Here is a 27,648-nt window from a genome sequence, read left to right on the forward strand (position 1 = left end):
TAAGAAGAAGTGCTGGGACATGGAGGTAAGTGCTTAGAATTGTGTCTCACCTTTAAAAACGACTTTTAATTATATGTGCACGTGGGTGCTGTTGCTCACAGAGGCCAGAGGGATCAGATCCCTGTGGAGATGGGATTTCAGGCCATTGTGAGCTGCTGGATGTGGATGTAGGAATTGAACTTGGGTCCATCTGGAAGAACCACCAGTGCTCTCAGCCACTGAACCATCATCTCTCTAGCTGATGCCTTACCTTTTGACAGGAGTGGAGGAAGTCATCACTGAGGCTGTTGTAGGACTTCAACAGATTGGCTTTGACGCCACGTGGTGGCTCGATAGTCATTTTGGAGCCATTCTGTAGGATGGACACTGGGAACTTGTTGCTGGGCAGGCTGGTGAGCCACAAGCGGAAGTCCCGATGAACCTGGTGACCACAGCACCCCATGAGCACAAAGATCTAGGACTCAAACTCATGCTCTGACTTACTCCTTCCTTGAGTTGGTTAGGATATAAGGCTATTCAGACTACTGGCTAAGGACAGGCCTTATCAAGTCCTAGGGCCACCAGTCCTAGGGCCCCTCTGACACTGCTGGGTAGCCCTGGGAAGTCACCATCCCCCTGAGACTCAGCAATGCAGAGGAGCAAAACTAATCTAGTTAATTATCCAGAACAATCTAGTTGCATCACGGTGTACATGCTTGGCGTCTGAGTCTGGGCTGTGTGCTTGGTGGACAGGCATCATGGCACACCTTGTCAGGATTGATATGCTCGATGAGACGCTCCAGGGCTGGCATCCAGCTTGGTGCCAAGTGGCAGTTCTGAAAGAAGACCCACTTGCCCCTCTCTATGGAGTTGCGCATCATGGCTTCTGCCCGAGGGCCCTGTGGGGACAAGGACATTGAGTAGGAGACTGCCGCTCATCTTCCCTAGCCTAGTCCTTCTTGCCTTATCCTTACCTGACCCTGTCCCAAGGAGATGGCAGAGAACTTCTTAGAAAACTTCATTTCTTCTGCAAATTTATAGAGGTCAGCAGCAGGGTCAGTACCAGGTGACAGCACGAAGATGAGGGGCGTTGTGGAGTTGGACTCTTTGAACACTGCAGACAGATTGGCTGTCTGGAAGGATAGGGAGAGATGCTGAGACCACACGAGGCTGGTGAGAGGCAGGGCTTAGGGCAAGGGAAGGGATTCCTGAGGTTTTTGGAGCAGTTCCAGAAGGCTCTTCAAGGTCCTAGGTCATCTGTGTTCCAAGAGTTCCAGCCTGGACAGGGCTGGAAGGTAGTTCCCAAAGCAGCCATATTCCTAAGACCTAGGGACCAGCACTTGCCTGGGGCTCAATGAAGCGGGGTTCCAGGTGGTTGGCCACAAAGTCCTGCATGGCATTAGTGACTTTATCCCCACGCAGGCAACGGAGAATAAGCAGTTTCTGGAACTCGTCCAGGTATGCGTTCCAGATGCCAGGCAAGAGCTCCCTGCAATAAAGCCCACCTATCCCTCAGAGCCTGCCTACAGGAAACCACTGGCCCATGGACTTTGCCAGATGTATGGGGGTTCCCAAGAGAATAGGGTAGAAGCACAGGGAGATGTGGTCATAGATGCAGGGCAACCCTAGGCAATCTTTCCAAGGAGGTCTCTGGGTGGGCCCATTTCTGAGGTCTTCTCCTATGTGCCTGGTATCGTACTATGGGATCCAGCCCACCTGTGAGGCTCAGCACTGTCAAAGATGGCCTGGAATTCTGAGAGGTACACCACGAAGTCATTAGAGAAGGTGGCAAAAGTTGGCAGGTTTGAAAGTGCCAAGATGTCTCGCCAGGCCCGGTCTGATAGCCACTGTGGTGCAGGGTTCTCAAACATGGTCTGGATGGAGCCTCCAGACAAGAGATAGCGCCACTCAGCCTAGTAGAGTACAGACTGAGTTGGCGCCCACTCCTTGTAGCCAGCACCTTACCCAGAGAAACTGAATTACTCTAAGTGTCCACTACTCTGCCCTTTCTTGGATATGAGGTTCACAGATGCTCCCGACTAGACAAGTATGGGAGGCTCAGGACAGTTTGTCCCTGGGGACAATCTCTCTGCTCAGTAGCACCTTTAAGGCTCTGAGAAGACTTACGTTCATAGCATCAGTTGGCCCATATTAATCTAGAGTCCCCTGTTGTGTTTAAGCAAGAATTATGTTTCCAAAGACCTCTGTTCCCTTTAACGGGGTTATGCTCTTTTGCTTGGCTTTCCCTTTGTACCTATCCTTTGCCCTCAGGCCCACAACAGGATGAGCCCTCAGACAAACAGTCCCCGAGCCATCTGCCTGTTCCTGCACCTGGTTGATCTTGCCCTCATTCATCATAATACGGACACACAGCAGGAAGGCGAACATCAGCTTGTGCTTCTCAAAGAGGCTGCGGCAGACGTTGCTATAGAGGCTGAAGGTCAGGTAGCGGTTGATGTTGACGATGCGCTTCTTCAGGTTGTCTACAGGGTGGAAGAAGTGGTGGCAGAGAATGGGGAAATGGGAGAAGGGAGAGAGTCTCAGGGCCTAGCCCAGGTTCCAAAGTCTTCCTAGTAGCTATCAGGGTAGTCTGTGCATCTCCTTGGACAGCTAGTGTTTCCAATAAGCAGCTCTAAGTAGGGTAGGGATGCGAGGTGGTATGTTCTGAGGTATTATGCATGAGTATATGATGTAAAGGTGAAGGGAGATGAGGACTCATAGAAATGTGCCCGTACACATTCCATCCACCTCAGTGTGCTAGAGCTACCTGCCCTCTCTGAGTTGGCGATGCCCGAGAGGAAGATGTTGAGGAACCACTCGAGAGAGTACTGGTACATGGGGTCCACGTTGGCCAGGTCCGACACACAGAAGAAGAGGATCTGGGTGCGGACAGCCACGGGTATGTACTCCATGCGTGTGAGGTCAATGTCCTTTTCTGTCTGCTCTGCAATCCTGACCTTAGCCTGGGGAGAGGGGCGATAGGAAAGGTGTTAGGGCCAGGGAGGCTGCAAAGAGCAGAAGGTAAAGGTACACTGGGGCAGGACTGGGGCAGATGGGAGGGAGGGTAGGCTGATAGGAAGGCACTTCCCAACCTGGATCTCAGCAGCCTTCATCTTGGAAGCCTCGAGCACCTTGATGAGCTCCATGTCATCTACAGGGTTGCCCTCGGAGGAACTGAGGCGGTACAGTATCTGGTCCTCAATGTCCTTCAGCTCCTGGCGCATCTTGGCATTACTGACAATCAGCTGGTTCTTGGCCTCTTCCAGATCAGGTCGTTCCTCAGCCACGACCTGGCCTAGTAGCTGGTCCTCCAGGCCACTACCAGGGGTAGAGGACATCATGTTTATAACACCGGGGGAACTCCAGGGATCGATGTTAAGCCCACACTTACCTATCAAGAGCCCAGCACCATTGCCAATGTCAGCCCCGGAGGCTGAGCCTCAATCTGTGGGACTGATGCAGGGTTGCTTTCAAACCAGTGGTTCTCAGTGAGACCTTGGGTAGCAGGGGCTGGCCAGTTAGAGTCTTCACTAGAAAAGGGGACTGAGTATGATCAAGTAAAATAAGGCTTAAGAGTGTCTGTTTTTCCTCCCACTGGTTGTAGCTACTCCAATGAAGAGTTTAGTATATAGCAGGCGGTGTGTGTGTGTGTGTGTGTGTGTGTGTGTGTGTGTGTAGAGGGATACTTTTAGGTGGAAATGAAGCTAATAAGTAAGAGGAGCCAGTGGAGGGTCTGGAAAGTCCTGAGATGCCAGAGTACCCGGGAGGAAGTTAAGGGGGTCACTCAACAGGAAAGACAGACTTCTCGATTTTGGTAGCTTAGGGGATGGCCAGGGGACAGCTGTCAGGAAGGGAAAGCTGATGCTTGTGTTCTCTCGGGTGGAGGCTCTTACCTGGGTGACAGTGTGAAGTTGATGAGGGTGAGTTTGGTGGAGATCTCTGGTGAGTAGTGAGGATTGGGCAGCTTGGTGGTAATGTACATCCTGAAGTCCTCATGGTAAGGGATCACGGTGTCTCCCAACTTCAGGACTATGTTCCCTTGCTGCTTGTAAGTCTGTAGTAGGCAGGATGGGCCAGCACTGCGGTTGGAGTGTGGACAGCTCTTTGTCCAGGCCTGCAGTCTATTGCTTCCCTTTCCTTGCCAGGCCTACCTGCTTAAGCAGCACAGGCTCCAGTGCCGGATCCAGCTCCTCACCCACATTTTCTAGAAGGCATGGCTTGCCAAAGCGGATAGCATTTTCCATGCTGCGCAGGAAGTCACGGTCACTCAACTTGAATACATCCAGCCCACTTTCCCTCTCCTGCAGGGGAAGGTGGGGTGACAGGAGCTGAGAGTAGGCCCAAGGCTCAGTTGCTTCCCCAAGCACTGGGAAAGACATCCGAGCCTGTCTGAGGAGGCAGAGCTGGTAGGTAGGTCTGCTTACCATGTTCTTGATCCATTTGTTAGCCTGACCCTGGGGATCAATGAAGTGGGTCCAGCGCTGCGAGAACTGGTTGATGACCCCGTTCTCCACTGACAGAGTGTCATTGGGGAGGCCAGCAATCTGTGGGAAGCCATGCTCACTCAGGGCTCTTGTATGAGCATAGCTGGCTGGACATTAGCTACTCCTAACTCTGTGTGGCTGTAGATTTCTCCTTGTTGTATGGTTTCCATGGGGGAGCATGAGGGATAGAGATGGCAGTGTGGACAAGGATGTGTCTTCAGAATTCTCTTCTGCTGCTGGACGGTCTCCTAATGCTCTCCTTTGCTGGGCCTTTTTGTCCACGTGGCTTCTGTATCCTTGCTTAGTGATATCACCTTCAGGGTGCCCAAATCCCATTGGCCCTTTATATTTGCCCACTTGTGGCCTCTCTCTTTGCCTTTGGGGCCTTGCTTAGACCTGACTTGAAACCTCTCCCTACAGCTACATCTATGCCATACCTGGCCTGGTTCTTGCTTCTTTATCTACTCACTACGCTCTTGCTATACCCAGGGGAATCCAAAGGAGGTATTCATGGAAAGGAGGGTAGAAAGGAGGCAGGAGGAGGAGCCAGAGGAGGTATCCATGGAAAGGAGGGTAGAAAGGAGGCAGAAGGAGGAGCCAGAGGAGGTATCCATGGAAAGGAGGGTAGAAAGGAGGCAGGAGGATGATCCAGAGGAGGTATCCATGGAAACAAGGGTAGAAAGGAGGCAGGAGGAGGATCCAGAGGAGGTATCCATGGAAACGAGTGTAGAAAGCAGGCAGGAGGCCCTAGGCCCAGTCTGAAGCACATTCTGACATCTTCCGACAGTTACCTGCCAAGAGCGGATCTTCACGGGGTTTCCCAGTGTTGTAATCAGTGTGGGCTTGGAGGTATGCGGGACATAGTGAATTGTGAGCTGGTTGACCCAGTACTCATAGAGTGTTGCACGGTACTGGCCCTGGAGAGATGTAAAACGTAAGGCCACCACACTGGGCACACAGCATTCTCCTCCCCTCTTGCTACAACCCTGCATGCAGAAGTCAGACCTCAGATGAGGAGCCAGGCATTATGGACACCTCTGACCTGCTTGGATCCTACAAACCTCAGACCCTTGACTATGAAATGAGTCATGCCTGCAATGTCTTCCCAAAGGATGGCTCTGAGGATGAAATGGGGGCACACGATGAAGCATTTTAGAGCATTGTCTAGCCTGGGTGCACATGTGTGAGCCTTTGTCTACTTCCAATTGGGGCTCTGCTGACTCGAGTGCACAGCTGTGTGCCTGCTGAGGACCTGTATGCTACAGTGAGGGAAGGAAGGAGAGCCTTTCCACAGTTGCCCTTGCAGAGGTAAGGCCTCAAGGAGGGTCTCTTTGTGGGATAAAGCTGGTCAGGGGTACAGCGGGGGATTCTTTACCGTGAAGGGGCCCAGGTAGGCCACAAAGCCGGCAGCCACCAGCACATCGCCAAAAATGTTGTCAAGCATGTTCTCCAGATTCTCCACGGTCTCCTGCCAGCGAACCTTTTCGTCGGCTAGCCCGTTGATGAGCTGTAGAAGCAGTCTTTGGGAGTGGGCTCTGGGAGGCTGGGCTGGGGCCTGGGACTATCTCTGCCCACTGTGACCCCACCCATAGGTTGCTAGAAAGGGGGCGGGGAGAGCCAACCCATACAGAGTCCTCCTCTCCCCAGTGGGCCTGCCTCTCTTCCAGGTGGTCCCGCCCACCCGCCCGCCTGCCCGCCCGCAGGCTGTGGAGGAGGGGCGCGCACCTTGTCAGCTCTGCCCAGGCGCTGTTCACACTGCTCACACTTCATCTCCAACTCCTCCTTCTTGGCCACACACTCTCGATACTTGGCCTGCATTGTGGCGATGCCATCTTCCACTTCGTGCAGGTGGTGCTTCGCCTCTTCTAGTATCCGCTGGGTCACTTCCAGGTCATCCTGGGCTTCTCGCAAGGCTTGCTGCAGACAGAAAGAGAGCCAGCTCATAGCCAGTTCCTGGCTAGGGGAGCCAGTCCCCACCAGCTCTGTACAGTCCTCACCCGTTTGGGCTCCACGGCCTTGGCTACAAAATGGTACTTGTGCATGGCGCGCACCCACTGGCAGATAGACGTGCAGGCTTTGGACACCTTGGCAATGGCAGCTGGCTGGAACTCCTCATTGTCGATATATGGCTGGATGGCTTTGATAACTGCCTCCCCAATGTTGTCCTGAGGCAGAAATCACTGATCTCAGGACACTGCTTCCTAAGAAGGACAACTCAGATCCTGTCTCTCGCACTCACGCTCTGTCCCATCTGAGTCCAACCGTTGTTGGTGATGGGCCTGGGATCCTGTACTGCTAGCCGGCTCTCAGAGGCCGGGGCTAAGGCAAGCCCAGGAAAACAGAGCTCAGGCTGTGAGCCATCCTGGACTAGATGCCTCTCTAAGAAGGGTGTCTCTGGTCCTGTTCATGTAGGCCAGGCACTCAGTGAATTTCTGGACTGGAGAAGGGTTTCCCTGGAGGGGTTCTTGGCCTCCAGGCTGACCTAACCATGGTACAGTCCAAGAGGGCAGATAGATCCCCATGGACTGAAAATCTCAAATGGATAGACATCCAGAGACCTTAGAGGCAGCCAGCAGAAGCGGAGGCTCCCCAGGCATGGAGATAATACAGAGCAGCAGGTGAATCTCTTGACTAGGACAGGAAGAAATCTCCAAGCTGTGGAGCCTTGGAGTGACTATGGGTGATATCCTGTCGGCACAGGAACCTGCCCTGCTTCCAGTATCCTCAGTGGACTTCAGTTGGGGAAGGGGATGTTGCCATCCCACCTGACAGCTCCTTGTGTAGACTCCATGTCCAGTTACCCCGGACAGCTCTATGTCCCCACCAGGGGCATGTGTGCCCCAACTGCTGGTGGGGCAGGCAGTGGCAGAACAGAGAACATGGCACCTGCAGACACTGCTGATGGGTACTTTGCCAGCTCGCACGGTTCTGCTGTGTCCCACCCCCTGGCTTGCCCATGTGCTTAATGTGGTCACCTTGTCAAACTTGAAGAGGCTTTCAAGGAAGCGGCCTGGGTCTTGCAGCAACCCCTTGCCTGGCTCCCAGTAGTCATCCACTTTGGAGCCTGGCTTCTCTCCTGGTACCTTCTTGGGCTTGATGCCCTTCATGATGCACACAGCTTCGATGACCAGCTTCACTCCTGGGGGTGGGCGCTGCATGGCACGCACCTATGGGTCATGCCAAGAGGTTTAGAAGGGGCTGCCACAGGACCTAGGGCATTGGGACTGCCTGGTGTTGGCAACAGGAAAGTGGGACAAGCAGTGAGGATCTGGCCCTCATTCTGCTCCCTCCCTGTTAGTACACAGTCACCAAAGGATGTGCACAAGGTGGGCCTGGGGACACCATTAGGACCTAAGAGGACATAGAAAGGGATATGACAGTGAGTGTGAGGAGACGCCTGGCTGCCCACCTCTGTCACATCATTCTTGTTGAGGTTTCGAAGGCTGGCCAGGGCTGCATCCAGGGCCGGCAGGGCCTCATCAAGATCCTTCTGAGCATCATCAGCAATAGCTTGGGCCTTGTTGGCCTTCTCATTGGCCTTAATCTCCTCTGCCTGCACTGATTTCCGGGTCTCCTCAGCTATGGCTGTGTCCACCTGGGGATGGGAGACAGGGCATCCAGTGAGTGGCCAGCAGCAAGGGCAGGAATACCAACCCTCCCCCCTCTTTCTGAGGGTTTAGATTTTTACCCTTTCTAAGGGCCTCTTAGTTCCAATAGGTTGCTGAGACCCGGGAAGTCTAGGAGATCCTCCCACACATCTCCAGGGCCACAACAAGGCTTAGGAGTTTCCAGGTTTGGGCATTCCAGCCCTACAGGCCCACATTGCTATCTGTGCACGATGCAAAGATGCACCTCCCTGTTTCTTCAGGAAACATTTTGTAATACTCTGACTCGGTAGACCGGGACCCTTGAATAGTGGCAGAAAGCTGTCATGCTAATGGTGGTCTGTGTTGGGAGGACCGAACCCTCGATGTAAACCCTGATTCTGGGCAGCATCTGCACATCTGCTTGTGCCAGTTCTGCTGCTCAGTCTGAGTTGTGACATCATCAATGCCTGGCCTTTTTGGATTCATCTGCCTCGCTCTTCATAGATGCCCGGCCAAAGGAGTGCCTCCTGGCTTAACCTGCCTAAGTTACCTGCCAGGTAAATGAGCGCCCAGTGAATGAGGGAATGGAAGTGTGAAAGCCAGGGGCTAGCCATTCCGTGTTTGAGATGTTGAGTATTCTCACATAGGACCAGAGAGGAGGTGGGCTCAGGAGCTCTCGGTGTGCCGCCCAACCTTGATTTGGTCCATGGTGAGCATGGTGTCCTTGGCAGCTTCTTCCAGCAGGGGGCGCATAATCTCCAGCTCCTCCTGCATCTTGGCCACATCCTCAGAAGTGCGCAACAACTGAGTTTGAGAGCAGAGAAAACAAAACAAAACACAAAACAAAACAAAACAAAACAAAACAAAACAAAACAAAACAAAAACCAGATGTTATAGGGACGAGAGAGACCCCAGGCCTTAGGGCTCTGAGGATAGGGCCCTGCTGAATCACTTCCCTGTGTGGCCCCCAGGCTGCTCAGTGGTTTCTAGAGGAGGCCACCTCACTTCCTTAGAAGTTGGGGGTGCCTCTGTTTGCTCTCACCCTTCACTGATAATTTTTATTTTTATTTTTTCACTGAGAAGGAAGTCACCCTTTTCAGCACTTTGGGCTGTACAGTTTGAAATGCCAGGTCACCTTGGCATCAAAGACTGCTGAGACCCAGCCCAGGTAGCTAGCCACTGTCCTCAGGCCTTCCTCAGCCCTACCTTGTCAAGGCCACTCTTCATGCGGTTTTTGGCAGTCTTCAGTTCCATTTTCTTCTGCCCAATGAGGATGGAGAAAATATTGAGCAGCTCCAAATAGCTCTTGGGGGTCACATAGTTGTGGCGGGCCAGCTCTGCGAGGTACTCAACACATTTCCTGGCCACTGACTGGTGGATAAATACGCAAACTTGAATCTGTGGAGGTGGAGATCATGGATACTTGTAGTACTTCAGCAAAGACCAGGTACGGTGCCAGGTACCCATAAAGCCACCGTGTCCTGGTCCTGAGGAAAGGGTCACAGCACAATTTTACCTCAAATAAATAGTTTCCTAAGATCCTCATGACCTCCAGGCCCAGGTAACCCCCCTCTTTATTTTATTTTTATATGAGCACACTGTAGCTGTCTTCAGACACATACCAGAAGAGGGCATCGGATCCCATTATAGATAGTTGTGAGCCACCATGTGGTTGCTGGGAATTGAACTCAGGACCTCTGGAAGAGCAGTGAGTGCTCTTAATCACTGAGTCATCTCTCCAGCCCTTAGGCAACCTTTTATGTAGATGAAAAGCCCAAGGCCCATACTAGTCAAGAACAGACCTGGCCTTGACGGCAGACCCAGGTGTCTCCCAGCCATGGTCCAGGGCCCTTGGCACAGCTCCATGAGCTGCTTCCCTCTGAAAGGCCTAAGATGGTGTCCCCTCAGAGGTTGGGTCTAAGCCAGGAAAACATTGGCTTCATCTTAGCTCTTTGACCTCAGAGGTCCAACTCTCTGAGACTGAACCAGACAAACCTGGCTGATCCTATCTGCAATCTTTAAAGAGGTGTCGGGGCCCTTGGAAGAAGGGGGTGCTAACCATCTGTAGCACACTCTGGGTCACTACGTGATTCGTGGCCTCATTTTACACATGGAAGAACTGAGGTAATGCCATCAGGTAATGCCATCTCAGCAACCTTTTGCTGGCAGTGGTAGGCTTCAGTGATCCCGAGCCTCTATTAAGTGAGACATTTCTCCCCAAGAGACTGCTTCTTACCAAGATACCTACCAGCCCCTGAATCACTTCCTCCGAACATTCCAGTTCTGGGATCTCACTCAGGAACATGGTGGCCACAGATTTCAGGGCCTCTGCTGGCCACTCGTTAAACCAGTCAATGGTACAGCAGTTGACGAGTGAGGGGAACTGCCTCAGGCGAGCTCGGAAGACCTCTCCAATGGGACTGAGAGAGAAGGACCCACATGAGGTCTAGCAACACTGACTTAGGCACTCAGCACTCAGGGCCTGTCTATAGCCCTGTGTCATAGTAGCCAGGCCAAACCAACCTAGTAGTCCCGTCTGAATGCATGGTGGCCAGACCTGGGGCCACTTTTCATTTTAGAAGCACCCTCTCACACACATCCCTGAGGCCCCCATCTGGCTCGGTGACAAGTCTCTGTACCTCATGCACAGCACCATGTGGATGTTGCTACGCACACGTCCAGTATAGGCAGCCATGAGATTGGCTTTGGTAGGCTGCAGTCCCTGCTCCTGTATGTAGGGCCGCATGGTATTGACGATCTGGTCTTGCTCATCTGCACTATAGATGTTGGGGATGTCACCTGAGTTCAGGACGTTGTTAATGTCCTCTAGGAAGGACTCATTCTTGATCTGGAGAAGGACAAGGGGTAGGAGCTAAACTTTTATGAAAGTCCCTACCTATCACGTCCCATGAACAGTCTTCCCCGACCTTTTTTTTTTTTTTTAAGGTTTTTCGAGACAGGGTTTCTCTGTGTAGTTCCAGCTGTCCTGGAACTCACTCTGTAGACCAGGTTGGCCTTGAACTCAGAAATCTGCCTGCCTCTGCCTCCCAAGTGCTGAGATTAAAGGCGTGCACCACAACTGCCTGGCTTCCCCGACCTCTGTAATAGCCCCATATAGAAATTAGGCCAAGGTCACACCATTGACTTCGTAAGTCCTGGACTTACACTCAGATCTGCCCCACTGTGGAGGTTCTGAGTGTAACCCACGGGCTGTGGCAGGGCCCCGGCATCAGGGTGGTGGTATACAGTCTTCTGATTCTTTTCTAGCTCTCCTCCAGGCCTTATTTTACTTCAGGAAGAAACCATGGCCACCAACAGAGGCATCTGGCCTCACTTTCTTGACTACATGAAAGGGTTGGACAGGTCTAGGAGGGAGGGAACTTGTCTAGGGTTGGGGCATGATCTTGGAGCTCTTGACACAACCTGTAGTGCCAATCAGGCTTAAGTGCTGTCCTTTTTGTCTTGTGGCCTTTCTACTCAGAGACCTGGAAAGAGGCCTTATGCCCCCCCCCCCAAAGTGGAGCTATGGGTTCCCTATACCTCGGGAACAAATTACTTGTGGTCCTTAAGTAGGAAGCCATTGAGCTATGAGTAGTGTGTTATAGTACCAAAGTGCTGCTTTACCCTTGGAGCATGGGTAATGATCTCTGCTTCCCCTTAGTCTTTTTTTTTTTTTTGGTTTTTCGAGACAGGGTTTCTCTGTGTAGCCCGGGCTGTCCTGGAACTCACTTTGTAGACCAGGCTGGTCTCGAACTCAGAAATCCGCCTGCCTCTGCCTCCCGAGTGCTGGGATTAAAGGCGTGCGCCACCACGCCCGGCTTTCCCCTTAGTCTTGAGAGACTGGGTTTGGTTCCTCCTGTGATCAGCCTAATCATAATCCCACCAGGTCCTGATGTATAGGGAGTTGAGCATATAGGACTGAGCACCCTATAGGACACCACTTGGGGATGCTCAGAGTTCAGCCCACCCTGAGCCCTGCCCACTGCTGTGGTGGGTGCACCTGAGTGTCTGAGAACAGGAAGGTGATGGGGAGGTTCTGCAGGCCAGCTTTGAGCAGAACCTTCTTGACATCTTCACGCCACTCAGACATGCCGTAGTTCTTGGACAGCTCAATCTGGAAACACTCATACTCGGCCCTGGAGGCGGGAGTTTGAGTCAAGGTGTGCCAGAGGCCTGGAGCCAAGTGCTGATGGGTGGTGGGTATTCATTAGCCCCCCATCCCTGCTAGCCACCTGGTGTTTGGTCCTATCCAGGGAGGACTTATAGATTCCCCAGGCCTTGCACCCACACTCTTGTTTCCTGACCTTTGCCTACTATTTCTATGGCCTAGAATCCTGTCCCTTCCACCACCTGCCCTCTATGATTGGATTCTGAAAGCAGGCCCCCTGCATCTCTCTTCTAGGCATCTTTCTAGATGTTTTCCTCTAACCTCCCTTCTATAGCACCACAGGGTACTGTTGCTGCCTCTTCTTGAGGTCCAGGTCCCATCAGCAGCTCTTCTAGAATCTCATGGACCGAGTAGGTTTATGTCGGGGTAACACCAGGATTCTACCATGGTGGAAGGCATCTGTTCTAAACAGTCGGCCGCATGCCACCCACTGCCCACCATGATCCCTTACATGTGGGAGGCCAGCCGAGTGAGGGAGCTGCGGCCACTGCCACCAACACCCAACAGGAGCGCATTGCCCAGAGCCTGGCGCAGCGTCCGGCTGATGCGGCAGATATGGCTCATGGCGTCCACGAAGAGGACCAGCCTCAGCTTGGCTGTGTTGATCTGGTTGTAGTCCTCCATGTACTCCTCGATCACCTGCATCATCTGGGCACACGGGGGTGGAGGGGGATGGCAGGCTCTGCTCCATGGAGCTGGGCACACGGGGGTGGAAGGGGAATGGCAGGCTCTGCTCCATGGAGCTGGGCACACGGGGGTGGAGGGGGATGGCAGGCTCTGCTCCATGGAGCTGGGCACACGGGGGTGGAGGGGGATGGCAGGCTCTGCTCCATGGAGCTGGGCACACGGGAGTGGAGGGGCATGGCAGGCTCTGCTCCATGGAGGGCTCTCCCAGCTCCCCACCTCTCTCTGTTCAGACCCAGAAATGTCAGTGATTGACTACTCTGTGACCTGGCCAGTTGCAGATTTTCTCCCGTGGGCTTGAACCTTGTCTGTCTTCAGGTGCAGCTGAGTTGACTCAGGACTGGCACGAGACATACTGAGAGAGCCCTATGCAGATGCTAGCTTTCCCCAGCCAAGTCTCTATACTCTAATAAGCTCCAGCCCCCATAGCCCCTATTGTGGACATACTAGGATATCTTATCTCATGTTGTTTCATGAGGAAACTGTAACTCTCTCTATTCATAAAGTCCTCAGTAAATGCCTCGGGCCCATCACCTCTTGCTGCTTTCTTTGGATTCTAGCCAGCTCTACCTTGAAAGTGTTTGGGGAGGCCCTTGTAGGAATCCCATGTCACTGTTTTTGTGGCAGCTCTTGCTATAGGTAGGTTCAGTAGTTGGGACACTGGAATGCTGAGTACCAGGCCCTCTTTGACAGAGAGCTGGCCATGGCTAGTTCTGTTCCCTGTGCATGGAAGGAATTCTGGCTTTCAGAAGTCAGGTCAGCCTCTGAGAAGCCTGATCCATGAGACACACCAGTCTGCAGCAATCTGGGTAAAACCATCTGGAAACTAGAGGATGTGCGTGGGAAAACCCACCAGAAGGTCCACTGCAGGCTCACAGCTTCAAGGCCACTGATGGAAACCTCAACCCTGTCACCCAAGGTCCTAACTGAGCCATAGCACCAAAACCCTTCTGCTCCTTTATGAAAGAATGGCAGCATGGCAAATGGGTGTGGTGTGTCACTGCTGGCAGGATTTGTCTCAGATGAACTCTTGATCTCACAGATGGGCTGCCTCACTAAACCCATGTGAATGGGAAACCGGGGCTCAGAGGAGCCGAAAGGTTTTTTTTTCTTCTTATCCTGACTTTCTAATGGTGATGGGAGTGGGCCTGGGGTCTTACACTTATCCTATGTAGAGTTTCAGACTCTCTCGGCCCTCTCTTTGGTGTTTTCTGGATTCCAGGGGATAGACTAAAGAACACCTACCAGAGTGGAGCAGCAACTCACCTTACTCTCACTGGTGATGAGCTCATAGGACTTTACATCTGAGCCTGGCGACATGAAGTCCCCATAAAGAATGGGTTGGAAGGGACAGACTTTGTTGAAGGCCACCCCAAACTCCTCCATCTGGGTTTCAAGGAGTTCATCAAACCAGCTGCGGTCTTCCTCATTCACCAGGCGGTCACGGAACACACGGCAGTTCTCATGGTACCATAGCCGCAGCAGCTGCACCTTGTCCTGAGAGTACCCAGTGTCAGGGCCTGTCTGGGTCCCTGGCCTGAGGTCATCATTTGAAGTGCCAGGGAAGACAGAGTACCAGGGGATAGGAGCACGGCTCTCAGGACTAGTCTCCTTCCTTTGACTTAGAGCTAGAGCTCCAGGCAGGAACTGCTGGGAGACGTGCCTCTGCACAACTGAAGACAAAGTGGATGGCAGAGTACCCTGAGCCCCCCTATCCCCAGGGCCCAGGGCCCACTAGGCACCAGGACTGGCAGCTGCATACTCCAGAGTCATCACTCCACTCCTCCTCTCTTCTAAACCTCCAAACTCTAAGCCTGAAAAGTAGACCTCACTTTCCTTATTCTTCTCTGACACCCCACCTCTAACTGCTTAGCAAGCCCCGCCAGTCGCTCTGTGCTTAGACCCACTGCCCAGCTGTTCCAGCTTCCACGCCTCTCCACCCGGGCACACTAAGGACGTTCCAGACTTTGCTCCTAATTCATTGGCTATGAGCTCGGCAAGGGCAGAACCAACTCTTGTCTTATCCACCTCACCTTCCTAGAGCCAGCCACACTTGGGTTGTTTAGGCAGTGGCCCCATGTGGCTCCCCATCTGAGCTCTCTGCTGGTCCCATGGCCTGTACATGCTGGCTCCTGTGCGTCCCCCTGCCCACTCCTCATATCTCCACATGCTTAGTTTCCAAAGGCACCTTGTGTGCCTCCACCAAGTCTTCTCAAACGGAAGAGGGAAATGGCCTCTACTAGGCTACGTTAGGGTTAGAGACTGAAGGCTTAAACTTGGGAGCTGTCTAGAGAGGATGGAAAGGGCAACAGGGGCATGAGGTGGGCCTGGCAGATACTCACCTCAACCTTAGATGGTTCAGCCATGAGCATTCCCTGGAAGACTTTGGACAGGTCCCTCAGGTTAAAGGTGTAGTGGGACTTGGCTGGCGTGGGCAGCAGCTGGGAGGTGATAATACCGTAGACATTGATGGTGGCATCCACGAGGGGCTCCGTCAAATCGTCGATGTTGGGGGCCCCAGCTGTGGGACAGGAGCGTGGGCTGGGTCACACAGACAGCTCCTAGCTTTTCTCCTTTGACCGTCCCCCCTCCTGCCCCCAGCACCTATTCCATAGCCTTAGGCTTGGGTTCCATATTTGTTCTAGTCCCTTCTTAGATGCTTCCTCCTTTGGAGGGCCTTCCTGAAGTCCCTACCTTAGAATGGGGATCTCTTGTTCTCTGTGCCTAAGATTACCCCCACATTCCAGACTACTAGCCACGCACAGGGCACTGAGATGCAGTCACAGAGCTGTGGCCATGAATGGGCTTAGGACTGGGGGAGCCTATGCCTGCCTTGCCTCGTGAGCCTATGGCCAGACCTGAACATGGCAATGCTGAGTCACACATGGGTCTACGGGCTTCAGGAGTGACCTGGTGGGTGTAGGGTGACCTGGACCTCAGGCTCGACCCTGTGGGCTCACCACCCCTCTGTTGGGTTGCTAAAGCCCCATCTGGCTTTTATCACCACCATCTCCATAAAAAAAATACCCCTGTCTCCATGTGGAGCTAAACTCTGAGAGTGGGAATGTGAGGTCCTGGGAGGACTCAGAAGGGACAAAGGGTCAGGAGACGAAGCATATTCCAGGTGATGAGCAAGAGGTTGATACACTCAGATGCCTCTCATCCTTGGCAAGCTTTGTCCTGGAAATGGATGACAAGGAGATAGCAACCAGGTGGAAAATGCTACTGAGAGACTTGCAGCAAGAGGGAAGTTTGGGAAACCTCAAAATCTGGAGTGAGCCCAGAAATGCTGGGGGACATCCTCCCCCCCCAAGAAGGGAGACATTTGAGCTGAGATCAAGAAGTGAGATTGCAGTGTGTCTGGGCAGAGCGGCCCACAAGAGCAAACACCTGTAGACAGGAGGTAAAGGATCAATGGGAGTGGCTGACCAGGAGATGTGATGTGTGGTGTGAAGCATGGACACTCTTCCCGGCACTGTCGCTTGGCTACAACAGTTGACCAGAAGGGGAGCATTGATCTTACTATACTTTTGGTGCTATGTATTTTTGAGACGGGGTCTTGCCCATGGTAGTCTTAAACTTGTGGACTGAAATGATCCTCCTCCTACGTTGGCCTCCTGAGTAGCTAGGAATATAGGCAGGCTTATGAACATTTTAACAGGTCCCTCTAGCTGCCGAAGGAGGATGGATCATTGCTAAGTGGAGGCAGAGTGAATAGACCAGGGGAGGGGCTGTCCCAATGATTGGGTGAAAGAGGACAGGGCGGCGAGCTGACTGAGGACAGACCCTGTGGAGATTGCCAAGGCATCTCCTGACAGTTGTCAGATGGCATGAGAGGAAGAGGATGAGCGTGAAGCTCTTGTCATGAGCATCTGGAAGGATGGAGCTGCCGGCCGGCAGGACATCAGAAACTTGGATGTGGACAGGCGCAATATGAGATACATGGAGGATAGATGGGAAAGGTGGGACCTGGTGTGTAGGGGGCTGGGGGTGGGGACTTGGAGGTGGGTGACGTAAAGATGACTTTAAATTTGAGCCAGGATGTATTTAAGTGTATTTAAGAGGGAAAGGGGCTGGGGGTCAGTGTCCAGGCAGTCCACGATGGGGCACCTAGTGTGACAGTTTGTGTTTGAGGCGGCTCCCTACCAAGGCTTGTGATCTGAAAGCTTGGTCCTTAGCTGGTGGATGTGATCACAGAGATGAGTGGATCGCCAACACACTGATCTCGTCAATAGGCTAAGTCACTGACAAATGGGTTCACAGTGAATTCGTGAAGGACGTGGGCCTGGCTGGAGGAAGAGGACTGCTTGGAGAGCATCTCTGGAGACTACCCATGGCCCCAGCATCCTCCTGTCTGCCTCTGCTTCCTCGATGCCACCGAGGGAACAAGTTTGCTTTACCATGCTTCCTGCTGTCATGGAGTTTTTCTCACCACAGCCCCAGAGCCCCTGAGCAAGCCAATCAGAGATGAAACTTTCAAATCAGCAAACAAAAAGAAACTGTTCCTTACTTAGGCTATTTTTTTTTTTTTCAGAGCAACACAACACTGACTGACACACCCAGGAGGGAGAAGGGCCTGGGAGAATGGGCTGTTTGTAGAGTGGATAAGGCCTGAGAGCTGACTGTTGGCATGGCTACCCTCTCATCACTGTGGTCAGCAGAGGAGGAGGCAACTCAGTGGGAGGCAGGAGGGATGTGGGCGTGTCAGAGGGAAAAGAATTCTGGAGCAGTTTTGTTATAAAGCTAAGAAGAGAAGTGAGGTAGTGGGGGAAGAGAAATTTTGTTTTGTTTAATTAAGACAGGAGAAACCTGGGTGAGCTTGTCTGTTTTTAGAACAGGGTCCACTATGTAGTTATGGGCTGTCCTCAAACTTATCATGTAGACCAGTAGATCAGGCTGGCCTCAAATTCACAGAGATGTGCCTGCCATTGCCTCTTGAGTGCTGGATTAAAGGCATATACCACCATGCCCCACAGCATCTTCATGTGTTGAGGGCTCAGTGGAACAGAAGAAATACTGCTAGTGGGGGCTGTGTGACTCCCATCATCATTAGGCCAAAGAGGAGAAGCCAGTCATGCACTATAATAGGAAGTTCCCTCCTGGTCAAGGTGACCGGAGCCACGGGGAGATTCCTGTGACACGTTGAGATCCAGATCCTAAGGCTCAGAGAGGGAGTTTGGCAACCTCTTTCAGCTGAGAGGAAGAGAGGGAAGAGGTGGGCACCAAGACAGGACAGAACCTGACGTGGCCCTGAAGTGATGACTGACAGATTAGAGCTGCCTGAGGCTGCCTCCTGGCTGCAAATCACCCACTTTCCTGCTGGTGCCTGCTCCCTGGAGAAGCAGGCTCCTCTTCACTGTGGCTCTTTCAGACTGAGGAGTTTGTTGGCTCCATTTCTTTTCTTTTTTTTTTTTTTTTTGGTTTTTCGAGACAGGGTTTCTCTATATAGCCCTGGTTGTCCTGGAACTCACTTTGTAGACCAGGCTGGCCTCGAACTCAGAAATCCTCCTGCCTCTGCCTCCCGAGTGCTGTGATTAAAGGCATGCGCTACCACGCCCAGCTGTTGGCTCCATTTCTTCATTCACTCCTCTTTCCATCCCACCATGAGTGTCACACCGAGCTAGGCACCACAGGGTGAAGTGGCTCCACATGGTACTGGAGCCTGAAGAGGAGCCTCGGCAGTGCTGACTTGTGCTCTGGTTCCAGATGGGCCCGAGGAAGGCCCACTATGGTCCATGGTCCTAACCTTAACCCATCTAGCTGTAGCCAGAGTCCAGAGTTGAGTGCAGCCCCCAGACTAGAGTCCCTTTCCTTCAAGACCCTCCCAGGCTGCCAGTCGCACTTACGCACAGGCTCTCGGTAACTTTTCTCTCCAAGGAGTCCATCTGCAGGGTTGAGAGACAGAAATAAGGTTCAGAGTTAGGGGGTCACTTGCTGCCCACCTAGGCCAGCTGAGGCCCTCTAGGAAGCTCCTGAAGCCACTGTTTCCCACCCTTCATCAGCGAGATAGGCCCCTCCCCCCGGCTGTACGTGAAAGAGAGACCTGGCTTAGAACTCTGGCAGGGTAGCCCAGGCTTGACCTGCAGCTCTTTTACCCAGCATGGTGCCAGTGGTGCTTCATGGACAGGGTGTGCTGGGTGGGAGGTGGGTTACTGGAGAAGCAGCATCCAGGGGGCTTTTTCCAAGCTCCAGGATGGAGCAGGGCTACTTTCCCCCTCTAGTCTTTCTAGGTTCTCCTTTTCGTGAAAAGTGGTGGTCATTCCACATGAGCTTATACATGTCTCTATGTAAGTGAATGGATGTGTGGAGATCCGTATCTATTACATATGCAATATGCAGACTTGTTGCCTGGCTTTATTTTAGATGCTATGTGCCATATATTATTCAAGAGTGACAGGTACTAATATTAGCGCCCATTGGTAAAGAAACCAAGGTTCAGAGAGGTTCATGAGCTTGCCAGTTGTAACAGCAGAGTAAAGGCGTAAAACTGGGGATGCAGTCAGTGACTCAGTCCCTTCTTCCTGCCCAGTGCGATTCAGCTGTCTCTGGTGTGACAACTAGCTCGGCCTTCGTCCATGGCTTCTCTTGGCCCAACCTGATACTCACCCATCCAACACCCCAGGATTATAGAGAAGATGCGTTTCTTGCTGACTTCATCCATCTCGATGAATGACAGGTAGTTGAAGTGGCGTGTCAGCCTTGGAGTGATAGCGTTCCTGCCTCCCCCCGGGGGACCCATGGCACAGACAAAGTTGATATCCACCAGGTTCTTGAAGGCTCCTGAGTGGGAGCAGGAAGTTAGAAGCACACGATAAGAACATACATTGAAAGTGTAATTACAGGCGTGGGGAGAGCGTAAAGCATTTGAATCCCCAGTACCCACATAAAACCCAGGTAGGTGTGGCAGTGTGTCTGCAATCCTAGAAACTCGGGAGGTAGAGAGACAGGGGTCAGCTGGCTAGCTAGACAAGCTGAATCGGCAAGTTCTGGGTTCAGTAGGAGACCCTGCCTCAGTTATATGGACAGCAATCAAGGGAGATACCGAACATGAACCTGCAAACACACATGCTCACATTCATGCAAACACATGTACACATATGCATGCAAAAATGTGATTTACCAGTATAAAGAGAGTGTGTTAACAGACGCTGAAGATGTTCTTTGACCTAACAGTCCCTTCCCTCATTTTAAGAGAAATTAAAATATTTTTTGTGGACTCCTAAAGTGGCCTGTGCTCCTGCATCTACTGTACTCTTCACCCAGCACACGCAGCCCACTACCCGCTGTCCCATGATACCACGCACCGATGACCTTTCGGTCATACCAGCCACCGTGGTCCATCCACTGGCGCAACAGCTCAATAGGTGGCTGGGCACCATATGTCTCCAGGGCTGGCATGTTCAGGTCGTCAATGAAGAAGATGAAGTTGCGCCCTAGGGGTGGCCCGAACACACCCTTTCGTCTGTGGGAGAAGCTGCGTGAGCCCAGCACCCATGGGCACCAGGTCCTCTGAGAATAAGAAGCAGCTGAATGGCTCCTCACTAAACTTTAGCCTCCTCCAAACTGCTAAAACTTATGACCAGCCCTCCATCTTGGGACATTTGGGACAAGCTGACCTCTATCTTACGTCTTTAAATAGAGTTCTACTTCCCAGAAAGGTGTCTAAGTGCACAGCCCTGCCTTAGTGGCCAATGAAAGCCCCGCAGGTAAGACTAGACAGATCCTGAAAGAGACAAGGGAGATCGGAAAGGCAACCTAAGGTCCCCTGCGGGGCTTTCTGGTTCCTGCGGGGCCATTTCAGCCAAAGCCAAGAGCAGAATTAGGTGGGGAGATGACAGAGCAGAGCTGTGGCTGTGGAAGGAACCAGAGGTGTCCTGCCTCTTGTCCAGCTTGCTGTCGATGAGGTCCTGGGTCTGGTTGGCTGAAGTACGGGCTGAGAAGGTGAGGAAGTGGCTGATATATTCCAGTGGCAGGTACTTGAGAAGCTTGTTAGAGACTGTGAGCGTCTTCCCCGTGCCCGTCGGCCCGATACACAGCACCTGGGATCGTGGTGAGCAGGAAGGTGGGGCACACACAGAGCGCATGCAGAGGGAGCCACCAACTTGTTGGTGTGCAAGACTAGCCATTCCCTAACCTGAGCCTCGGGTGGGCAGGAACAGGGCACGATGGGGCACTCACAGGCTTGTGGTTGGTGAGCAGCATGCCCAGCAGGTAGGACATCTGCACAGTGTCCATGGTAGGCACAATGATGTTGCAGTAGTTTGTGTCTGGCATCATGGTGAATGGGGCTGAGTAGTCCATCCACTTTACCCAGGAAACCTGGAATCACATCTGGTTCAGGATGGGTCTGAAATCCCTTCCCACTCTTGGCTGTGGCCCCACAGCAGGAGGAAGAGGTATTGTCCCGCTGGGCGTCGGCAAGAGCATCAGGGGAACAGCTACTTCTGAGAGAGACAGGGTCATCTGCTCTTTACATGGGATGGCAGGCTCCCAGTACAAACTGCCAGGAATGGAGGTTCTGTGAACACAGCTGAGAAGTAGGGGCTACCTGACTGCAGTTGCTGGGGTGGCAGCCTTCCTACACACAGCCAGTCACTAGGTCTTGGCAAGAAGATGCTCTGGGAACTGAATAGCCCAGGAATGCAAAGGTGCTCACTGTTTATTTTTAGGCTAACCAAGGGGTTGGCAACACCAGAACCCAGGGCACTGACAGCTGGATGCTAGAGGCCATCTGGTACTGTCTCCCTACTGTTCCTGCCTCATAAATCCCCTCCCCCATGACCCTTGCAAAATTCCTTCAACGGAGGTGTCAGTTTGGCCAAAGCAACATGTCCCACTTGTGGCCGTTCTGATGATTAGACCCAAATGTACTCAAAGCTCCACAGCAGGATTCTACATAGTGACTTTCTGTCACCTCCTCTGGGCCTTGAGGGCCCTGACCCTGGAATAATGATGAACTCAAGAGCCCTGATTGGCTGGTAGTTAAGATGGGAACACTAAAGTAGGGTGCCAGGCATGCTCCTGGACCTTAGGGAGCTAGGTTTCAGGAAAAATGGGGGCTCTTAACTAGAAAAAGAGGGCTGGTTTGGACTCAGCACCAGTATGGAAGAAACATTTGTCTGGGAGGCAAAGCACACTGACGCCTCCGAGGTCTGTGCTCAAGCTCAGCTCTCACACTGACTAGCTGAGTATGAGAGTTTTGTGCCTCAGTTTTCATGTCTGTGAAATGAACACAATAATAAACATCTGGCAGACTGCGAAGCTCTGTGTGATGATGTCAACACCCAACACCTCTGACCTGCCACCTGTCAGTGTGGCTTTCTCTAAGTGGCCACTATTCATTGAAGGGAAAATCCCCACAGCCCAGCCTGGCTCTCCCCTCCCTCCATCCCAGGCAGCCCCGTGGCCACCTGTTTGTTCTCATCCTCTTCTTCATCATCATCCTCAGTGCTACTGATCCCTGCGTCATCCAGTCTGTAATCGTACACCAGCCCGTCTTCTGGGAAACCTAGTTTCACCTGTCAGGACCAAGAGAAGCAGCCTGTGAGGCCCGGCAGGCTGTCTGCCATCGGCCCCGGGGACCCGGCCTGCCCCTTCCACCTCTTTACTTGTTCAAGCCTCATCTTCAACCTTAGCCATTGACTGAAGCTGATGCGGCTGGTGTGGTCCCCTGTGGCGCCTACACTCCAGACCAGGGAGAAGATGAACCAGGGCTCTATCAGCTCTGGGATATGACTCAACTTTTCAGAGGGTATCTTCTTGAGGCCCTGGGAACAGAGGGAACGGCGTTAGGCTAAGTGGGCAGATCACACAAGTTTTTGTTTCCCTGCAGCACACTGGAGGAGGGGAGGGGGATCATGATTCAGTGCTTCCGGGAGGCTGGGTAGGCTCTTTGCAGCACCAGCAAGAAGAGAAGGCAGGAGGAAAGAGGCCTCACACCCCACCGTGTGTGCTGTACCTCTCTGGGTAGGAAAGGTCTGAAGAAGCAGTCGAGGAGCTTGAGGAGGCTCATTGTCAGGTTGCTGTTAGTCGAGGCAATCACTTCCTTCACTGTGTTCCGAACAAAGTTGATGGAATTCTGTTGGGAACAAGCGCCAGGCCCACATGGCCATTGGGGTGACAGCTCTCTGCCACCACTCTTTGGCTGGGTGTTCCTATGGCCTCACTTACCTCCAGGAACTTGGTAAAGAGACTCTTGAACTGTTCCTCGTAGGGCTTTATTATGGCAGGGAGACGTTTTAGCCAGCACTCAACGAATGGCATGAGCCCTAGGATGCTGGGCTCCAGGTACACCATGCCACAGCGGGAGACTGTGGCTGGTGAGGCCACTGCCAGGTCCTGCACCTCGAACATCATGGTCATTGCCTGGTGCCAAGGTAGAATGTGTAAGGGGGACAGTTAGCAGCCCCCAAGTAAGGAAAAGAGATACGGGACTTTGGGGGAATTGCTTGCCCATTCTGCCAGAAGACTCTCTAGGCAGGCTCTTATAGGGAGGATCGGGGCTGCAGCTGAGGTTCGGGGATCCCTGAATCCTCATTCGATAATGTGGCCCTCCACAGAGCCCTGAGGGAGAGACAAAGCTGGAGAGTCCTGGACTTTCTGGCTAATGTGGAGCTCCTAAGAGCCTGAGGAACCGGACAGGGAATATGTTTATTTGTTTGTTTGTTTGTTTGTTTCATAGCCCCAGTCACACACACTGGCTCACACTGACTGCCACATGTTCTCAGGGGTTTAGTGTATATACAGTCTGAAATGCTCTCATGCCCAGGCCACAGCCAGCTTTCTCAAGAACTCAGCTACATACACCAATCAGGACCCCTGTGGTCAGGTTTGTGCTACCAGTCTCCAGCTCCTGAACACACCGCTATAACTGGCTTTAAAAAGGGCAGATCATGGCCAAGAGTGGAGTGGACCCGGGAGGCAGGAGGCAGCATAAGTTAGGGGACCAGTAGGGCAGTTCCTATGGGCCTAGACTTGGGACACCACAGAAAGCAGGCTTTCTGAAAGACAGCTACATAGGACGTGGCTCCGAGAAGGGGATTCAGGGCTGGGAGGGGGTACTGGGGGGTGGGGCCCAGGGTCCTGTCATCGGGCTCCTTGGTGTGTTGGGCATGACAGCAGACTCCAGAGCCGGCTAGCTGCAGAAGAGAACAGGTGGGTGGGCGGGCAGCACACCTCTGTGAGTTTGATGATCTCCCCAGAGCTGAGGCACAGCTTCTTATTGTCATCCAGCACGGTGTTCATGTTCTCTATCCAGACGGCATCCACTGGCCCGTCGAACATGTACCATTTTTTGTTGGTGTCAGATGCGATGGCCCCGGCCCGGATGAGGGAGGAGAAAATCCCATCTGTCCTGTAACCACCAGGGAGGAGAAGGGATGTAGGTGCCAGGGAGGCGGGGTGATGGCACAAATGGTCCCCAGGGAAACCTAGTTACCCAGCTGGCTCTCATCTTTTAACATTTTTTTTTAAAGATTTATTTATTTATTATATGTAAGTACACTGTAGCTGTCTTCAGACACTCCAGAAGAGTGTCTGAAGACACTCCAGATCTCCTTACAGATGGTTGTGAGCCACCATGTGGTTGCTGGGAATTGAACTCTGGACCTTCGGAAGAGCAGTCGGGTGCTCTTACCCACTGAGCCATCTCACCAGCCCTTTTAACATTTTTTATTAGCACATGTTAATTATGTTTAACCATGGGTTTCATCATATTGTCTTCATACACTGATATAATTCAGTTTTTGAGTGGTTACCAAGCAGATACAGAAGTATTGGTCAATTTTAAAAAGAGAGAAAGAGAAAGAAAGAAACTGGTTTCTTAAAAACATTGATTTACGCCAGGCATGGTAGCGCACGCCTTTAATCCCAGCTCTTGGGAGGTAGAGGAAGGCCGATTTCTGAGTTCAAGGTCAGGCTGGTCTACAAAGTGAGTTCCAGGACAGCCAGGGCTATACAGAGAAACCCTGTCTCGAAAAACAAACAAACAAACAAAAAACAACAAAAAAACCAAACAAACAAAAACCCAAAACCAAAAAACCCAAAACATTGATTTATCTTCAAAAGAAACATTCTAAGATTCCCCACCTGCATCCCCATTGTGGATATCTGAAACTGTGCATAGTGAAGAATCCTACATATAAGCTGGTTTATTCTATATACAAATACGCATGAGAACGTTGATTTATAATTAGATATATTATTAGACAGGACACTATAGTCCTGTATTTTAGTGAGATGCATGCATCTGGAGAAGGGCAGCTGAGGGGAAGCAGCCTTGAATGTTACAACCCAGGGCTCCTGAGAGGCAACAACAACACAAAAAGCAAAAACCCCTGAACATCTTCTCCGGATGTATTATAGTAGGATACTATAATAAAAGTTTACACTATGGAGCCGTAGTTGGTTAAACGAGGAGTTATTTAACACACGCAGCGAGACCATGAGTCAGTTTGGTAACTGACACAGTTAATAGGGGCTAATGGAGAGACAAAGACCATGAACACAGTGGGCAACTGTGGCATGGGATGGATCAGTACAGGATTTCTTCCCACTGTTCAGAATGTACAATTTAGAAATGCATGAGTTCTGCTTATCTGGGACTTTCATTTCATATTTACAGATTGACCTCAGGCAAATGGATACAGAAATGAACTGTCTGATGGGGTAGGGTGGGGACAGCCAGGGTTCTACTATATTTTGAATAAAACTCTAAGGTCACATATAGATACAAATGTATTTCCAAATCTATGACCTGTTTTGGCTAGTGTATTACTTACATACAACGTATTGCGATCACTGGTTCTCGTGTTCTTAACTCTTCGTATCTTCACTCATTAAAACATTATAATGGGAAAAATTGGAGCTCTTGGTGTAACATAGTATAATGGGACCATGCTTATACCCCCTGCTGAGTTCCCACGGAAGTCCCTGTGCATAAAGGTGAATGGTGGTTTCCCAGTGGGAGGAAGAAGTGGGAGGGGAGGGGGGAGGAGCTGGAGAGGGGACACTTCTGCTTCATAACCTAAGAAAGGCTCAGTTTTCACCAGCTCTCTATGCCAGGGAAAGAGTCTCTGCTTGGTTCCTGAGTCTCCTTGGCAACCAACCCTGCCAAGTCAGTTTAGACAAGCCCTCACCTCGCACACTTACCCACCACAACACCTGTTCAGGACCCCACTCTCCTCCTCCTGCAGGTGAGGTCTGACCACTTGGCCCATCTTAAGCAAGAACCTTGTGAGGTCAGTTTATCCACAAACACCCTTACTCCTGATGTACCCTCTTAGGAATTCTCTATCCACTGGTGTTTACTGTGCCCCATTGGCCCTTGCTGTGTTTGGAGTTGAGTTCATTCTGTCCCCGATCTTGAGACCATGCCCAGGTAGCTTCTATGTTTGTGGTCATGGTCCCAAATAAAGTCTTCTTTAGCATGCTTTGAGATACAGTTAGATATTTTTCTTCAATGGGACATTTTCCTGGGCTGACCTATGAACCCCACCACCACTCACATGAGTCTCTAGTGGACATGGGAAAGACCATTAAACAGAAATGGGGAGACCAAGCAGCCACACTGGGAAAGGAAGGTGAATCTGTCCTCATTGGTGCCCAGCCCTTACTGGCTCACAGGGCACCACAGCTAAGCACACATTTCCAGCAGGAGATGGAAGACCGGAGAAGATGCTCAGAGGTTTTTGCTTTTTGTGTTGTTGTTGCCTCTTAGGAGCCCTGGGTTGTAACATTCAAGGCTGCTTCCCCTCAGCTGCCCTTCTCCAGATGCATGCATCTCCCTAAAATACATGCCTAGCCTGGGAGCGAGGCCTGGAAGTGACCTCTTCAGCTTCTCTCAGGGTAAAGACAACCATCTGCTGAGTGTTCATCCACACCAGCCACTGTTCCCCAGTGCACTTCCTGTGTCAAGTCCCTTTCCTTGCCACTATAACCCTGCCATTATTGTCGTCCCTGTGCTAATGTCAGAACTGAGGAAAGTCGCTAAGGGATGAAGTGGGATGGCGCATATCATCCTAGGCTTTCTGCTGAGAGCATAAACTCCTCTCTGCCACTGCAGGCAGCCTGGGAGCGCATCACTGGGAGCAGCTTGGGGCTCACTCACCACTCATGGGTGAGCAGGTCAAACTCCCCATACAGCTGGCCCATCGTGATGGACTTGGGGTTGAGCACGTAGTAGTTGACAGCTTCATACACGCCACCACTGATGGATGGCTTCCCTTTCAGCAATGTCATGGCGGCTGCCAGGACTCTGTAACACTGGGGAGTCACCACCAGAAAGTGACCCTCCTGGCTTCTCAGAGAGCAGGGATGCAGTGGGTTGGGGGACTACAGGAAGTGGGGAGGGCAGCCCAGACGCCAGAGGGGTACAGGTGCAGGCTGATGCCCTTGTTGGAGATGCATGCCCCCTCTGCCCCAACCCTAGCCATGCTTGGCTCTGCTTACATTACTCTTGCCAGAGCCTGTGGGCCCAACAAGCATGAGGCCGTGCCGTACCACTGTGGTCTCATACAGCTGGATGCACTTGATCAGGAAGCCTAGGGGCCAAGGCAGGGGAACACGGGTTAAAGGATGGACTCGAACCATGGCTCTGAAGCTAGCTCGTGTGGTCTTAGGTGAGTCACTTGAGCCCCTGAGCCTCTCTGTCTTCATGAGCACAGTGGGGAATGCAGTAACGTCTATGCCACAGCCAGGGCAGGTGAGGCCCCATGCACAGGGCCTACAGGGCACAGAGTAGGACCTC

At 52.1% G+C, this 27,648-nt stretch overlaps 1 protein-coding gene across 2 annotated transcripts in view; it reads right to left on the reverse strand.

Moving 5' to 3' along the window:
• The window catches only part of Dnah1 (dynein axonemal heavy chain 1), a 70,485-nt gene that overhangs the window by 3,560 nt on the left and 39,277 nt on the right, over positions 1-27,648 (reverse strand). For both annotated transcript variants that reach the window (XM_021181307.2, XM_085828533.1), the window contains exons 35-71: positions 27,351-27,442; positions 27,010-27,164; positions 24,078-24,255; positions 23,073-23,267; positions 22,861-22,980; positions 22,511-22,669; positions 22,313-22,420; positions 21,081-21,221; positions 20,781-20,941; positions 20,207-20,364; positions 19,509-19,682; positions 18,749-18,787; positions 15,245-15,423; positions 14,169-14,399; positions 12,670-12,866; positions 12,051-12,186; positions 10,690-10,898; positions 10,299-10,470; positions 9,257-9,448; positions 8,744-8,854; positions 7,873-8,058; positions 7,439-7,630; positions 6,461-6,628; positions 6,189-6,380; positions 5,839-5,970; positions 5,255-5,380; positions 4,404-4,523; positions 4,131-4,280; positions 3,873-4,033; positions 3,072-3,297; positions 2,747-2,942; positions 2,311-2,462; positions 1,696-1,892; positions 1,324-1,468; positions 954-1,112; positions 747-878; positions 251-421 (exon numbers count right to left, since the gene is read on the reverse strand). In XM_021181307.2, the coding sequence (XP_021036966.1) occupies positions 251-421; positions 747-878; positions 954-1,112; positions 1,324-1,468; positions 1,696-1,892; positions 2,311-2,462; positions 2,747-2,942; positions 3,072-3,297; positions 3,873-4,033; positions 4,131-4,280; positions 4,404-4,523; positions 5,255-5,380; positions 5,839-5,970; positions 6,189-6,380; positions 6,461-6,628; positions 7,439-7,630; positions 7,873-8,058; positions 8,744-8,854; positions 9,257-9,448; positions 10,299-10,470; positions 10,690-10,898; positions 12,051-12,186; positions 12,670-12,866; positions 14,169-14,399; positions 15,245-15,423; positions 18,749-18,787; positions 19,509-19,682; positions 20,207-20,364; positions 20,781-20,941; positions 21,081-21,221; positions 22,313-22,420; positions 22,511-22,669; positions 22,861-22,980; positions 23,073-23,267; positions 24,078-24,255; positions 27,010-27,164; positions 27,351-27,442 (5,912 nt within the window). The remainder of the gene's footprint in view (positions 1-250; positions 422-746; positions 879-953; positions 1,113-1,323; positions 1,469-1,695; positions 1,893-2,310; positions 2,463-2,746; positions 2,943-3,071; positions 3,298-3,872; positions 4,034-4,130; positions 4,281-4,403; positions 4,524-5,254; positions 5,381-5,838; positions 5,971-6,188; positions 6,381-6,460; positions 6,629-7,438; positions 7,631-7,872; positions 8,059-8,743; positions 8,855-9,256; positions 9,449-10,298; positions 10,471-10,689; positions 10,899-12,050; positions 12,187-12,669; positions 12,867-14,168; positions 14,400-15,244; positions 15,424-18,748; positions 18,788-19,508; positions 19,683-20,206; positions 20,365-20,780; positions 20,942-21,080; positions 21,222-22,312; positions 22,421-22,510; positions 22,670-22,860; positions 22,981-23,072; positions 23,268-24,077; positions 24,256-27,009; positions 27,165-27,350; positions 27,443-27,648) is intronic.

This window comes from Mus caroli, unplaced genomic scaffold, assembly GCF_978045245.1.
Source record: "Mus caroli unplaced genomic scaffold, Mus_caroli_1 scaffold_12, whole genome shotgun sequence".
NCBI classification, from domain to species: Eukaryota; Metazoa; Chordata; class Mammalia; order Rodentia; family Muridae; genus Mus; species Mus caroli.